Here is a 14402-nt window from a genome sequence, read left to right as displayed (position 1 = left end):
CTTGGGAAAGAGCAAACAGTTTGTAGGAGCAGTTTCTTTTGTCTCTCAGCGCCTGTTACATGTGTACTTGACACCCTCCTTTTTACAGTTATGTCCCGCTCCCCCCAGTCTCCCTGCATTTTGAAATGAAATGAAAACCTGAAATACAGTCTAGAGCTAAAGCCACTTGCAAAGATCTTAAGGTACTGAAATGATGTCTTTTTATTTCTTAAAGATCCTCCAGCCCCAGATTAATTTGCTGATTTCTTTTTTTAAGAATTAATTAATAAAAATATTTTATTTATTGGGACGCCGGGGTGACTCAGTTGGCTAAGTGGCTGCCTTTGGCTCAGGTCATGATCCCACAGTCCTGGGATTGAGACCTGCATCAGGCTCCTTGCTCAGTGAGGAGTCTGCTTCTCCCTCTCCCTCTGCCTGCCGCTCCCTGGCTTGTGCTCGCTCTCTCTGTCAAATAAATAAATAAAATCTTTTAAAAAATAATTAAGAAAAAGATTTTGTTTATTTATTTGAGATAGGGAGAGAGTGTGCACAACCAGGGGGCAGAGGGAGAGGCAGATTCCAAACTGAGCAGGGAGCCCAGTGCAGGGCTCCATCCCAGGACCCCAGGATTATGACCTGAGCAAAAGGCAGATGCTTGACTGCCTGAGCCACCCAGTATCCCCCAAGGTTTATTTATCTTAGAGAGTATGAGCATGTGGGGGGTGGAGGAGAGGGAGAGCGAGTCTCAAGCAGATCTCTCACTGAGCACAGAGCCTGATTTGGGGCTCTGTCTCAGGACCCTGAGATCATGAATTGAGCGGAAACCAAGAGTCTGTTGCTTAACCATCCAAGCAACCTAGGTGCTCCTAATTTGCTAATCTCTTAAACCACTTCTTTGGATACTTAGAGGTGACTCTTTAGTTTGGGAGTTGCAGTTTTGAAGTTTGTACCATGTTTGAAACAATCCTCTGAGCTATTTATAGGTGTGGAATTTTCTTGTTTTTTTTTGTTTGTTTGTTTTTCTGTTTTGTTTTTTTTTCTTTAAGATTTTATTTATTTATTTGACAGAGAGAGGGAGATCACAAGCAGGCAGAGAGAGACGGGGAAGCAGGGTCCCTGACGAGCAGAGAGCCTGATGTGGGGCTTGACCCCAGGACCCTGAGACCATGACCTGAGCCGAAGGCAGAGAGGCTCAACCCACTGAGCCACCCAGGCGGCCCTGTTTTTCTGTTTTTAAGCAGAAACCTTAATAACCTTTAGAAGGATACTTAATTTATAGATGCGTTTAACAAGAACTAACACACTGCTTCTCAGGATTTTGGAGTTGTGGTCCGTTAGGAGGCAGCAGTGCGAGTCGTGGAGTGTGTCAGCTCAGCTCAGCTCCTCTTGTGCTCTTCCACGGGAATGAACCATCCAGACGGTGGTCCTCCTGTGCCTGCGTCCCCAGCCACACAGAGAGGACCCTAGAAACTGTAAAAAGGTCCATTGGCTTTTATCTGGAGTGGACTCTCCACATAGAACTCAATCTGGCCTTTTGCTTCATTTGACAGGTTGTATGGTGTTGGTACCTCCCATAAAATCAAGTCTTTATGCTTTGGTCGAGTGCATTTCTCATTGCTTTGCCCAAGCAGGCCAAGGACACGTGAAAATCTGTCCCATCCTGTATTTCCTTTCTAGGATTGTTGGGCTATTACTTTTGTTTTCTAATATGTTGATTGGACTCAACTACTGTTCATAATTTCAGATGTGGTCAGTTGGTGTTGAAAGACCTTTTTGCATTTTAGACACATCTGATTCACTAGCTCATGTGTCTCTGTGTATATGTGAAGTATCTTTTAATAATTTTGCATTTCTTTGCGCTGAACTTAAAAAGTGCTTTCTTTTGGCACCTGGGTGGCTCTTGTTGGCTAAGTGTCTACCTTGAGCTCAGGTCATGATCCCTGGGATCCAGCCCGCCATTAGGCTCCCTGATCAATGGGGAGCCTACGTCTCCCTCTGCCCCTCTTCCCTGCCTGTGCTCTTGCTCTTTCTCTCAAATAAATAAATAAAATCTTTTTTTTTTTTTAAGTGCTTTCTTTCAAAGGTGAGAACCTTTGGGAAAAGGTAGCAAATTTTCAAAGCCCTTTAAAACATTTTTTAAAAACTTTTTGATTTATGTTATTTAGTAGTAAGTTGTTTTATTTATCCGAAATGGTAGCTCTTGTGTTCAGCCACTTCGTGGAAAAGGTATAGATCAGCCTCCCTCTCCTCATGCGTCAACGAGAGGCGGGGCTCAAAGCCGGGAGTGAGGGAGCAGTTATAGAGATGGTTCGCAGGATCACCCTCCCTCACAGGTGAAAACTTGCGGTCTCCATCTGTTATCTTAGCTTTTGTCAGAAGGAGAATTTGTATCGTCAACCTGACTCACCCGGCATTTGCATGCTTGCTATGTGCGAGGCAGTAGGAGAGCCAAGTCCCAAGCTGTGGGGCAAGGGGAGGGTGAAGAGCTCTCAGATAATGCTGACCGAGGCACGGCCGCAGGGAGGAGTTGGGGGAACGTGGGATTTGCATTAGACTTTCAAGGTCAGTGGTATGTCAGCAAAACTAGTATTACGTAGGCAGAAGAACCAGCTGGAGCGAAGGAAAGGCTGCAGAAGGTGCATGCGGGGTGGGGTGGGGCCTGGAGAACACAGAACATGACTAAGAACAGGAGAGGTAAAGGGCACGTTCTTTATGAGACCCGGGCTTACATCGCAGCGTTTCCTCTTCACTAATAAGCTGCGTAACCCTGTGAGAGTTAAGCTTTCTGAGCCTCATTTTCCTCATCTGCACAGTGGCTAATGACTACGTCATGGACTTATTAAAATTAAACGAGACTGTAGGAAATGTCTGCTCTTGATTTTGGCTCCGGTCATGAACCCCAGGGTTGTGAGTTGGAGCCCCGCATCAGGCTCTGAGCTGGGCGTGGAACCTGCTTAGGGTTCTCTCTCCCTCTCTCCCTCTGCCCCTCCCCGCTGCGTGTGTGTGTGTGTGTGTGTGTGTGTGTGTGTGTGCGCGCGCGCTCTCTCTTCTCTCTCTCTCAAAAAAAAAGAAAAAAAACTGTACTATATGGCCTGGCACGTAGTGTAAGCCCTCAATAAAAGTAACTGCAATTGTCAAATTTCTTTGCTATTTAAATGGTATTTCTTGTTTTAAAGTTAATATGCACATTAAACCACTTCCTAGAAGGTGACTGTCCCCCACAATCCCACCCCAGGGACAGCCACTGTCAAGAGTTTGGTGGCTGTCTCCTTACCTTAGTCTCTGTGCACCTTTTCATCGTGTACACGCATCCCTCGGAGTTACGGTGGGTTTGCTTCCAGACCACCGTGGTAAAGTGAGCCACACACTTTGGTTTCTCAGTGCATATGAAGGTCACGTTCCTGCTGTGCTGTAGTGTGTTAAGTGGACAGTAGCAGGACGTCGGAAAAATAAACAAGGTGCACAGCTTAGTTTAAACAATACTTGCAGCCGGGGGCGCCTGGTGGCGCAGTCGGTGGGCGTCTGCCTTCGGCTCAGATCGTGATCCCAGGGTCCTGGGATCGAACCCCACATCCGGCGCCCTGCTCGGCAGGAAGCCTGCTTCTCCCTCTCCCACGCCCCTTGCTTGTGTTCCTGCTCTTGCTGTGTCTTCTATCAAATAAAATAAAATCTTTAAAAAAAAAAAAAACTTGCTTCTAAAAAACGCTATAAGCAGCACCGGAGCTCAGCCAGTCGTCATCTTTTGGCTGGTGGAGGGTCTTGCCTCCGGGCACGTGGCTTCTGACTGAAGGTGGGGTGGCTGTGGTGGTTTCTTTGTGGCGTGTGATGCTGTTTGATAGCATTATACTCACTGTAGAACTTTTTCAGAATCGGAGTCCGTCCTCTCGGACTCTGCCACTGCTTGGGCAGCTGCATGTGTGTCTTGTTCTAAATCCTTTGTCGTCATCTCAGCAGTCTTCACAGCAGCTTCACCAGGACCTTCCGTCTCAGGAAACGACGTTCTTTGCTCCTCATTAGTCTGACGGTGACGCGGCAGCAGTTCCGTCCCAGCCTCAGGCCCCGCTTCGGACTGTAGTTCTCTCGCGGCGTCCGCCGCATCTGCATGATCTCTCCGCTAAGTCGTGAACCACTCAGAGCCCTCCGTGATCGTGGGTTGGAATCCGCGTCTTCCAAACTCCTGTTCATGTCGCTATTTTGACCTCTTCCCATGAATCATGAATGTGCTTAAGGGCATCTAGAATAGTGAATTCTTTCTAGAAGGTTTTCCATTTACTTTGCCTCGGTCCATCAGAGGGATCACTGTCTATGGCAGCTAGAGCCTTACAATACGCGTTTGTTAAATAGTAAGACTCGAAAGTTGAAATGACTCTCGATCCCTGGGGTTCGGCATGGATGCTGTGCTAGCAGCATCGTGAGCAACATTCGTCTCGTGGTACCTCTGCATCAGAGCTCTTGGGTGACCAGAGGTACACGGTTAATGAGCAGTAATACCTTGAACGGAATCCTTTTTCTCTGAGCAGTAGTTCTCGACAGTGAGCTTCCGAGATTCAGCAAACCGTGTCGTAAATAGGTGTGTGACGTCCAGGCTTTGTTGTTCCATTTAGAAAGCCCAGGCAGAGTAGACCTAGCATAATTCTTAAGGGTTCTAGGATTTTCAGACTGGGGAATAAGCCTGGGCTTCAGCCTGAAGGCACCAGCCGCATTAGCCCCTCACAAGAGAGTCGGCCTGCCCTTTGAAACTTTGAAGCCACGCATTGACTTTCCCTCTCCAGCTGTGGCCGTCCTAGATGGCATCTTCTTCCAAAGTAAGGCGGTTTGGTCCACATTGAGAACCTGTTGTTCGCTGTGGCACGCTCATTACTTCAGCTCCGCCACCTGGAGAACTTTCTGCAGCTTCCGCATGCCCACTTGCCTCACCTTGCTTGCACCCTGCTGTTGCGAAGACAGCTTCTTTCCCGAAATCGCACGAACCCACCTGTGCTGGCTTCAGACTTCTGTGGCTCCCTCCCCTCTCTCAGCCTGCCCAGAATGGAGAGTTTTGCTCTAGATTAGGCTTTGGCTTAAGGGAATGTTGTGGCTGGTTTGATCTTCTACACAGACTACTAAAACTTCTCCCCGTCAGCAGGAAGGCTCCTTCACTTTCTCATTCATGTGTTCACTGGAGTAGCACTTCTCATTTCCTTCAAGAACGTTTCCTTTGCACGCACAACTTGGCTGTTCGGCGCAAGAGGCCTAGCTTTCAGCCTGTCTTGGCTTTTGACATGCCTTCCTCACTAAGCCTAATCATTTCTAGCTTTTGATTTGAAGTGACAGATGTGTGACTCTTTCTTTCACTTGAGCACGAAGGCCATTGTAGGGTTATTAATTGGCCTAATTTCAATATGGTTATGTTTCAGGGAGTAGGGAGGCCTGAGGAGAGGAGGAGAAGGGCAAGAGAAGGAAGGAGGAATACGCAGAAGACACACATTTATTGATTTAAGTTTTAGTTTGCCACCATATATGGCCATGGTTTGTGGCTCCCCAGAACAATTACAGTAGTAACGTCAAAGATCAGTGGTCACAGATCCCCATAACACATATAATAATGATGAAAAAATTGGAAATATTGTGAGAATTGCTGAAATGTGGCACAGACCTGACGTGTCAAATGCTGCTGAAAAAATGGCCAGGTTGACACCAGCTCACCGTAAACCTTCAGTCTGTATAAAAAAGAAAAATTGAAATTCAGTGTCAGGAAGTGCAATGAAATGAGGTATACCTGTGTTTGCTTTGATAGCCACTGTTCCAGCTTTAGGGTGTTGGGGGTTTGGGAGGCAGGGAAAGGAAGGGCTGCAGGGCATGTCTGAGAGGACAGGACAGGGCTGTATGTGTAGTTTGCTGGTAATTAGGAGCCAGTGAAGGTTTTAGAGGCCGAAGTGACACGGTCGGACCTATTTCAGTAGCAGTGCTGAGGTGGAAGTTGGATGGAAGTCTTGTAGGGTGGGGAAGCAAGTATTTGGCTGTTAGAGCGCCTTGTCCATGTCAGACACCTTTGCTACATGCCTTCAACATGTGTGTCCTAGTTGCAGAAATGAGCTTACACGAGGGAGGGAAATAAGGACAAGGCAGCGACCAGGCACTGGAGATGGTGTGTGAATGAGAAATGCCGTAGCTCTTCAGGAAGGGCAAGGTCACAGAGTAGGGCATGGCTCGAAGGCTTCCGTGAAGAGGTCAGACCCAAGCCAGGCCTAGGAGAGTGACTTAGATTTAGGGAACACTTTTGGGAGGAGCAAAGCACAAGTCAAGAGGTAGGAGTACTGAGTGTGCAGTCTGGCCAGTGTGGTGGGTGTGGGCCGGCCAGTAGTGAGCAGTGTGGTTGGAGAGGAAAATGGCAGTGACCCGCTCTGCCTCGCGACCCTGATGTCACTGTCCTGCAGTCGCCTTCCTCCTCTCCTGCAGTCGCCTTCCTCCTCTCCTGCAGTCTTAGTCATCCCTGTACTCCCAGGCCTGGTGAGGAGCCCGGCACAGAGTAGACACTAAAGGAGACTCGAACAAGTGGATATCTGCGCTTTGTGGAAATGACACACTGGATAGCCTGCTGTCCCCTCACACTCAGGGTCTAGAATAAAGTCCTAATCTTCTTTGTCTCCACTCTCCCTTCCACTCTGCTCCCAGCTAGCAGGCCTTCAAGAGGTCACCTTCCCCGTGCTCCCACAGCGCTGCGTGTTTCCTCCCTGTCCCGTAATTACTTCTGGATACCTGTTTGGGGTCACGCTGCGTGACCCTCCCCAGCCCACCCCCGTCCAGCATGTCACACTCACTCACCCCTGGGGGCCCCACATTGCCTTTCTCTTGCCCCCACTAGCTACTTTTTTCCCTTAACTCTCCTTCTGTAGCTCTTTCCCTCTTTCACAGCCTCTAAGTGCTAGAGTGACTCAAAGATCAATCCTGTACAGAATCCCTGGACCCACACGTGGCTTAAACCTTTTTTTTGACGAAACCAAATGTCAGCCTGGTATACACGCCCTGCCCTCGCCAGTGCACACAGACACAGCTGAAACAGGAGTCTCTCAGAACAGTTCCTCATCTCACTCTGGCCCATGGACTCTGTTATTTTCCATTTTAAGTGCTGTTCATGACCCACTAAATTGATTTCACAACCTTCGGTTTGAAAAACCGCTCTGGATGATCTCATCCACTCCTTTGGCTTTAAATACGGTCTTCGCGCTGAGGACCTTACCATTCGTATCTCCATCCCTACCTTTCCTGAGGTCTAGATGTGCCAGCTGTCTACCTGACATCCCCACTTGGATGTCCACCAGGAACCACACAAGGAACCTGGCCAGCAGAGCACCCTTGATTCCCGCCACCCTTGATTCCCTTGATTCACCCTGTCGCGTCCCGCTCCAGCCGTGGCGCGGGGTTCACAGTGGCTCCATCGAGGACGGTGCTGGAATAGAGGCTCCGGGCCCGCTGCTGGGGCTCAGACCCAGGCGGCCGTCGGACAAGCTGGGAGGCCTTGGGCAGTTCCGGAAGTGCTGTCTGCCTCCTGGTCTTCAATTTAATACAGCGGCTGTCCCCTCCCAGTGGGACTGTCCCCTCCCAGTGGGACTGAAGTTCTACCTGCGGAGGCCGTGGGGCGCGCTGGCACGTGCCGTTGCTCAGGGGTGTCGGTTGCTGCTGTTTGTGGTCATTGTCGTGTCCCTCCCGCTCACTTCTGGTCCATTCGCAGTTTCCTGTGGCTCCAGCTTCAGAACCTGCCCTTTCTTTGGCCACATATCAGCATCTCCATCAGCGCCGCATGCATCTGGGCGGCCGGCGTCCCTCCTCCAGACGACTCGAGTAGCCTCTTAACCAGCTCCCCGCGCCTGCCCTTGCCCCTCCCAGAGCCTGTTTTCCACAGAGCAGAGTGGCCATTCGAGAATTGAAACCAGAGTATGTCCTAATAAAATCCCAAGTTCTTGCACGGCTTGCGAGGCCCTTTGTCAGTACTTTCCAGACTGTGGCGGGCACGAGCCTTGCTGCGCAGCTCGTTACGTGCAGATTCCGACCGGCTCGGCCCTCAGGACCTGAGCCTCTGCCTCTCCAGCGAACACCCCCTCCACAGTGGGCCCCATGTAGCAAGGCCTGTGCTCGGACCCCTTTCTCTGGCTGCCTCTCCCTCTGAGCTTTGGCTTTTTTTTTTTTTTTTTTAAGATTTTACTTATTTATTTGACAGAGACAGCGCGAGCAGTGAGCAGAAGTGGAGGCAGAGGGAGAAGCAGGCTTCCTGAGGATCAGGGAGCCTGATGCGGGGCTCAGTCCCAGGACTCCGGGATCATGATCTAAGCTGAAGGCAGAGGCTTAACCAGCTGAGCCACCCAGGCGCCCCTGAGCTTGGCTTTTGCCACTTGGTTCTTCTCCCCAGCTTGCTCTGCCTCTGGCCTTGCGCTCACCTTGGGGTCTTTGTGCGGCCTCTCCCTGAGCTCGTTCAGGTCCCTGCCACACCTCCCGTCCTTTCCTTTCCATCCTTCTCTCCGTCCCTTCGGCCTCCCTTATTTCCCTCTTAGCTTCTCCTGGTCCCTGGCTTACATGTGTCTGTTGTTTGTTTTGTCTCTGAGTGCAGTTTTCAGAGAGGGTTGGGACTTTGTGTCTTCTTTAAAGCCGCATCCCTAGAACCTAGAATCGATGCCTGTGATGTAGTATTTGGTCAGGTGTGTATCGAATGATGGACATTCCTATGTGTAAATGTTTCCCATGTTAGACGTGGGCTCTTTGAGGGCAGGGACTGTCCTTACGCTTTCTCTATCCCCCCTTCTTAGGTCTTTATCTTGAATCCTCGCTCTGGTTCTCTTTCCTTCACGCTCAGAGCTTCAGCTTCAGTGTTAAATGACACATGACTATAGTCGCTCTCTCTTTTTTTTTTAAGTCCCTCCCTTAGTTAATGTTTTGGTATGTATCCTTTCCAGCTATTTTCTGCCCTTGTTGGTTTTGTGTTTGTTTTGTTTTTTTTTAGATTTTATTTATTTATTTGACAGAGATCACAAGTAGGCAGAGAAGCAGGCAGAGAGAGGAGAAAGCAGGCTCCCTGTTGAGCAGAGAGCCCGATGCAGGGCTCGATCCCAAGACCCTGAGATCACGACGTGAGCTGAAGGCAGAGGTTTTAACCCACTGAGCCACCCAGGCGCCCCTGCCCTTGTTGTTTTGAAATTTATCAGTAATGAAAGAAAAGATGGAGCTTGCTTCCGGTACCAGAACTCTTGGCAGAATAATGCAATGAATTGTTTGCCTTACAAAGGGCAAACTCCTGGGCTGTTTCTTTTCTACAGTTAAGGAAACTGAGGCTTTAAGAAGTGAGTATTTTGCTCAAGCTCTCACTAGCAGTGAGCTACAAAACGAGGTTTAGAACCTGACCTGTCTCGGTTCAGAGTCTGAGCTGCCAGGAGAAGGCAGCTTCTGGAGAATGGACATGTGAGCTGGTCTTCACAGGAGTCTGGGTAGGCAGGTAGTGGAAGTGGGCAGGGTCCCAGCATTCCACACATGGGTCACCGCTTGGGCAAGGACCTGGGGGGTCTGAGGCACACATGGGGAAATGGAGAGAAGTCCAGTGGCCCTGGAAGTAGTGTGCAAAGGGAGGTCACGAGAGATGAAGCTGGAAATCCTGTTGGTGTCAGAAACACTAAAGGATCTTTAGGGATCATGAGCTCTGTGGTACATTTTCAAACTGGTCAGATGGGAACTAGAATTTTACTTGCAAAATATGTCAAACATAGAAAAGCATCTAGACTAATAATGGTGCTTGTGTACTCATCACCCAGCCCTCCCCCCACTTAGATCCATGCTCCCAAACACCAGGCCTTTTTCGCAACTGTTGTTTCTAAAATTTATCAGTATTGGCTGCCTGGGTGTTTCAGTGGCTTAAGTGTCTTCCTTCAGCTCAGGTCATGATCCTAGGGTCCTGGGATCAAGTCCCACATCAGGTTCCCTGCTCAACAGGGAGCCTGCTTCTCCCTCTGCCTGCTGCTCCCCCTGCTTATGTGCACTCTCTCTCTGTCGAATAAATAAATAAAATCTTTAGAAAAAAATACCTAAAATTTATCGATATTCACACACACAGTTGTAGGAGCTAATTTGGAAAAATTCCATTGTTAATTTATCTAATATAATAAAAGAAAAAAGAGCTCAGTTCTACAAAATCTCAAGTTACCCCCTCAGGCTTCTTTGACATGTCTCCTTTAGACCGGAAGGATGTCCCAGCTTTCTGGCACACTCAAGCAGTGTAGGCGTACACCTCGTACTTGGCCTGCCCCTTGGAATATCAGCCATTTTCCCAAGAAGCCTTAGTTTCATTTAGTGAAGAATGACATTTAGAAACCCAAAACTGAATGTCAGCTTGGTTCCTTAGGATTATTAGTGTTTTCTTCCAAAAACAACCATGCCTGTGTGTGTGTGTGTGTGTGTGTGTGTGTGAGAGAGAGAGAGAGAGAGAGAGAGAGAGAGAGATTTAGCTTTTTCATTCCCCTGGGGCTTGTTTTTTATGAATATTGTGAAATGAGGTCTAACAATTCCTTTTCTCCCAAAAAGGTAGCATGTTATCCCAATAGCCTTGAATTTATTTTAATTATAATTTAGAAAAAGTTATGATACACAGTAGAGCAAATATCTCCTGACTTTTCAGTTTTCCACGTTTTCTTGACTACCTTTGCAAATTTTCCTTTTCCAAGCTGTAGAATTTATTTATCAAAACCTGTGCGGGCACTGCTGTGCAGAGGCAGTGGGCGGTCCCATTCCTGAGGAGATGCCGGTGCAGGGGTGTGAAGGGCGGGGTTGCAGAGTTTGGGAGATTACATTTCTTACATTGCAGAAGCGTAAATTGATTAAGCAGGTACGTAAGTGTATCTTGAGGACAATGGGAGCCAAGTTTCTGTCTGAGGAGGGAGTTACACACATGGAAAGGTGGAAGCTTAGGAAGAACTCTGAGGGTGTTGGATTGGAATTGGAGGCATGAAGATGAACTCCTGGTTCTTCACCCTCTCACCGTGTCAACAGAAGTAGTTGTAGGTGTGGGTGTTGATGTACATAATATTTTCTAGCTGAAAGCAATGACATCCCAGTAGCAATGTGTTTATTCACCACAATACTAGCCCCCAGTTCTTTGTTTCTAACTATTCTCCTCCTCCAAAAGGAATCTGGTGTCCTTGGAGAAATGGCTAGTTGCAGGGCTTGGGCAGGGAAAACACAAGATGAGCCCAAGACGTCTTGGCCAGGAAGTAAGGGAACGTTCAAAGAATGGAATGAGGCAAAAGGGAACAGAGGCCAGTCTGAGGAGGTTTCCACTGGTCAAATCTGGGACAGCTGGAGCATCAAACGATGAACGCATAAATGGCTGAGGAGGGAAATGCCCGCTAATGATGAATAGAGAATCACCGTCTGGCACCCATCGGAGAGGTGGGTTGATTCACATAGGAGTCATCGAGGGTGGTGGTTTGACAAAGAACAAAATACTGGCAAAATCTCAGGATTTCTTTCACTATACACTTATGGGTTACAAAGAGTACGGTAGTGGCTTTGCAGTGGAGAAACCTGGCAGAGATGGGTTTTGACCAGGTGACAGTGGTTGGCTCGCCTTGTGTGTCTCCTGCTGTGGTCGATAGCCAGAGCAGCACCGTTTCTCCGGTCTTGCTGCGGGGAGCGTGAGAGCAGAGTCTGGACATGCAAGGGGAGGGCCATCCTATGTGATGGGAGGGGCGTGGAAGTCAGGAAAACACTGAGAAACCACTCCAGGTCAACAGGACACAATGAGACATGACAACTTGTGTTCCTGGAGGGGATCTTGGATCAGAAAGAAAAAAAGAAATACTGTTTGGACAGTTTACCAGATTAGATTTGTGGTGTTGATTTCCTGATATGGAGAGTTAGGTGCTGATTACATGCAAGAGTGTCCTTGTTTTTTAAAATATGCATACTGGGATATTTAGGGTTGACAGGGCTTTATGTCTTCAGCCTGCTCTCAGAAAGGTCAGGAAAAAGCTGATGGGTGTGGGTGGGTAAGTGTGTGTCGGGGGTGGTGGTGGATATATTATAGGTAATGAGTGTGCGTCGTTACTAGAGCCAATGACCTAAAACATGAGTTGGGGAATCTTACTGAAGGGAGTGTGTGAACATGGTACTGTTCTTGTACTTTTCTGTACACTTGAAATTATTTCAAAATTGTTTTTTAATATATTACTGAGATTTTGACTGGAACTCTTAGTTTTATGAACTAATCTGGAGACTTGATCTTGGTAAAATGGGTCTCTTTTTGTCTAGATACATTGTGCATTCTAGTTTGTCTATTTCATTGTGTTTCCAGCTCTCCTTTTTTGGGGTCCTTCAGTAAAGTTTGTTATTTTCATCATCTAGCTTTTGCCCATTTCTCCTTTGGATTAGCCCACTGGTATCTTTTTAATTTTGTTGCTATTATAAAATGAGACACTTTTTGCCTCTGAGTAGCAACACTGATTGCTTTTTGTGACCCTTTTGTCTGGGAAGGTTTAGAAATTATGTACTCAAACAGTCTTTAAATGGGGGGAAAATTCAGTAACATCTTCAAAAGCCCTCAAGCTGGGCAGTTAGGAGAAATCCACCGGGAACCCCAGCTAGCCCCTCACCCTGCTCCTGCCCCCTTTCCAAGAACTCTTGGCCATCCTGGCCACAGATGTGATCATCTGAATTGATCTTGGGACGCCCCTGTGAAGATGACGGTAGTCATCAGGTGGGGAGGTACGCAGCCTCTTTTGGCCTAGCCAGGAGCAAATTGATGGCATTTCTGTACAGTCACAGACGCGTACAGTTGATAGGATGCTACAACCTCGTGGCTGTTTGAGATTGTATCTAAAAATAGGCCTGCCCACTGTGGAGTGGAATTCAGCTGTTTTTAGGCCTGATTCTGAAAAATAGCTCCAAGCTGGTTATTTCTGCGCGCACACTTGCTTGGGCCCCACAGCTCTGCGGCGCTCCCGCGGCGTTGGCGCCAGGCTTCCTGGAGCAGAGATGCTGCCTGGCAGGTGCCTCTGCCTCCAACCTGCTCTGGACTTGTGGGCTCTCCTGTGCCTTCCTTTCCTCCCCGTGGCCAGGATAGGGCTTTGCTGTCAGTAGGAACAGATGGAGCAAGGGTATTTTTGAAATAGGGTGAGGGGTAAATTTTTTAAATGAGGTTAATTAAATTTTAAAGTGATTATTTTCTACACAGACATTAATGTAAATAGAAATGGAAGAGAAGAAAATACATACCACAGTTCTGCCACCCTGAATAGTCACAAGGTTTTAATTTTCATACCGTTCTCTTTGGCTGTGGACCAGATGAATGTCTGATTTTGAGAGCGCTGTGACTGTAATACAGGTGCGCGCCTACAGGCGTCCTTGTTTTACCGAGTCCCCTTTACTGCCCTCCGCAGATTCGCGGCAGATACCGTGGTGGTTTTGTCTTTTTGTTTTTGTTTTTTTACAAATGGAAGGTTCGTGGCAACCTTGCACCAAGCCAGTTAATCAGGGCTATTTTTCCAACAGTGTTTGCTTTAGGATGTGTCTCTGTCACATTTTGGTAATTCTTGCAATATTTTGTACATTTTCAGTATTATTATTATGTTTGTTATGGTGATCTTTGATCAAGATTATGACTTGCTGAAAGTTCAGAGGATGGTTAGCATTTTTTAAAGAAGATTTTATTTATTTATTTGACAGATCAAGTAGGCAGAGAGGCAGGCAGAGAGAGAGAGGAGGAAGCAGGCTCCCTGCCAAGCAGAGCCCCCAACTCGGGACTCAATCCCAGGACCCTGAGATTGTGACCTGAGCTGAAGGCAGAGGCCTAACCCACTGAGCCACCCAGGCGCCCCTGGTTAGCATTTTTTAAGAGTATTTTTTATTAAGGTACATACATTGTTTTATTTCTATTTTTTAAAGATTTATTTATTTGAGAGCGGGCAAGAGCCCTGGGGCGGGGGGGCAGAGGGAGAGGGAGAGGGAAAACGAGAGAAGCACACTCCACACTGAGCACGGATCCCGACACAGGGCTTGATCTCACAACCCCAAGATCATGACCTGAGCCGAAACCAAGAGTCGGACGCCGGACCGACTGTGCTGCCCAGGTGCCCCTGGACGTTGTTTCTTCAGACACAGTGCTGTTGCGCGCTTCAGACTACAGTCGAGTATGGCCACCACTTTCACACGCGCTGGGTCAAACATTCACTGGACTTGCTTTATCGGAACCCAAACCGCAGCATCTCCGAGGTGTGCCTGTGCTCGCTGCTCTTCCGCCCTGGACTGTGGACGGTGCGCGCGTCCGCACAGTTGTTTCTAACCAGTGTGTGCTGTTCTGTTAAGTGGATTTACCATACTTTGCTTTAGTGATGTTCAAATGATAAAGAATTCGGTTCTTGCCAGAATTTAGGTTGTCCAAAGGAGTGTGGCCCCCGGTGGGCCGTCTC

The 14402-nt window shown here is 48.1% G+C and overlaps 2 protein-coding genes across 2 annotated transcripts in view; one reads left to right on the top strand and one right to left on the bottom strand.

The window, feature by feature from the left end:
- LOC125107013 (translation initiation factor IF-2-like) overlaps positions 1 to 4164 on the bottom strand; it is a 33516-nt gene extending 29352 nt beyond the window's left edge. Inside the window, 1 exon segment of the mRNA XM_047741566.1 lies at positions 3952 to 4164. Within this exon segment, the coding sequence (XP_047597522.1) occupies positions 3952 to 4164 (213 nt within the window).
- TCF20 (transcription factor 20) overlaps positions 1 to 14402 on the top strand; it is a 103570-nt gene that overhangs the window by 26481 nt on the left and 62687 nt on the right.

This window comes from Lutra lutra, chromosome 8 (assembly GCF_902655055.1).
Source record: "Lutra lutra chromosome 8, mLutLut1.2, whole genome shotgun sequence".
NCBI lineage: Eukaryota > Metazoa > Chordata > Mammalia > Carnivora > Mustelidae > Lutra > Lutra lutra.
Note: the sequence above shows the minus strand (reverse complement) of the source record. Positions and strands in the feature narration are given on the sequence as shown.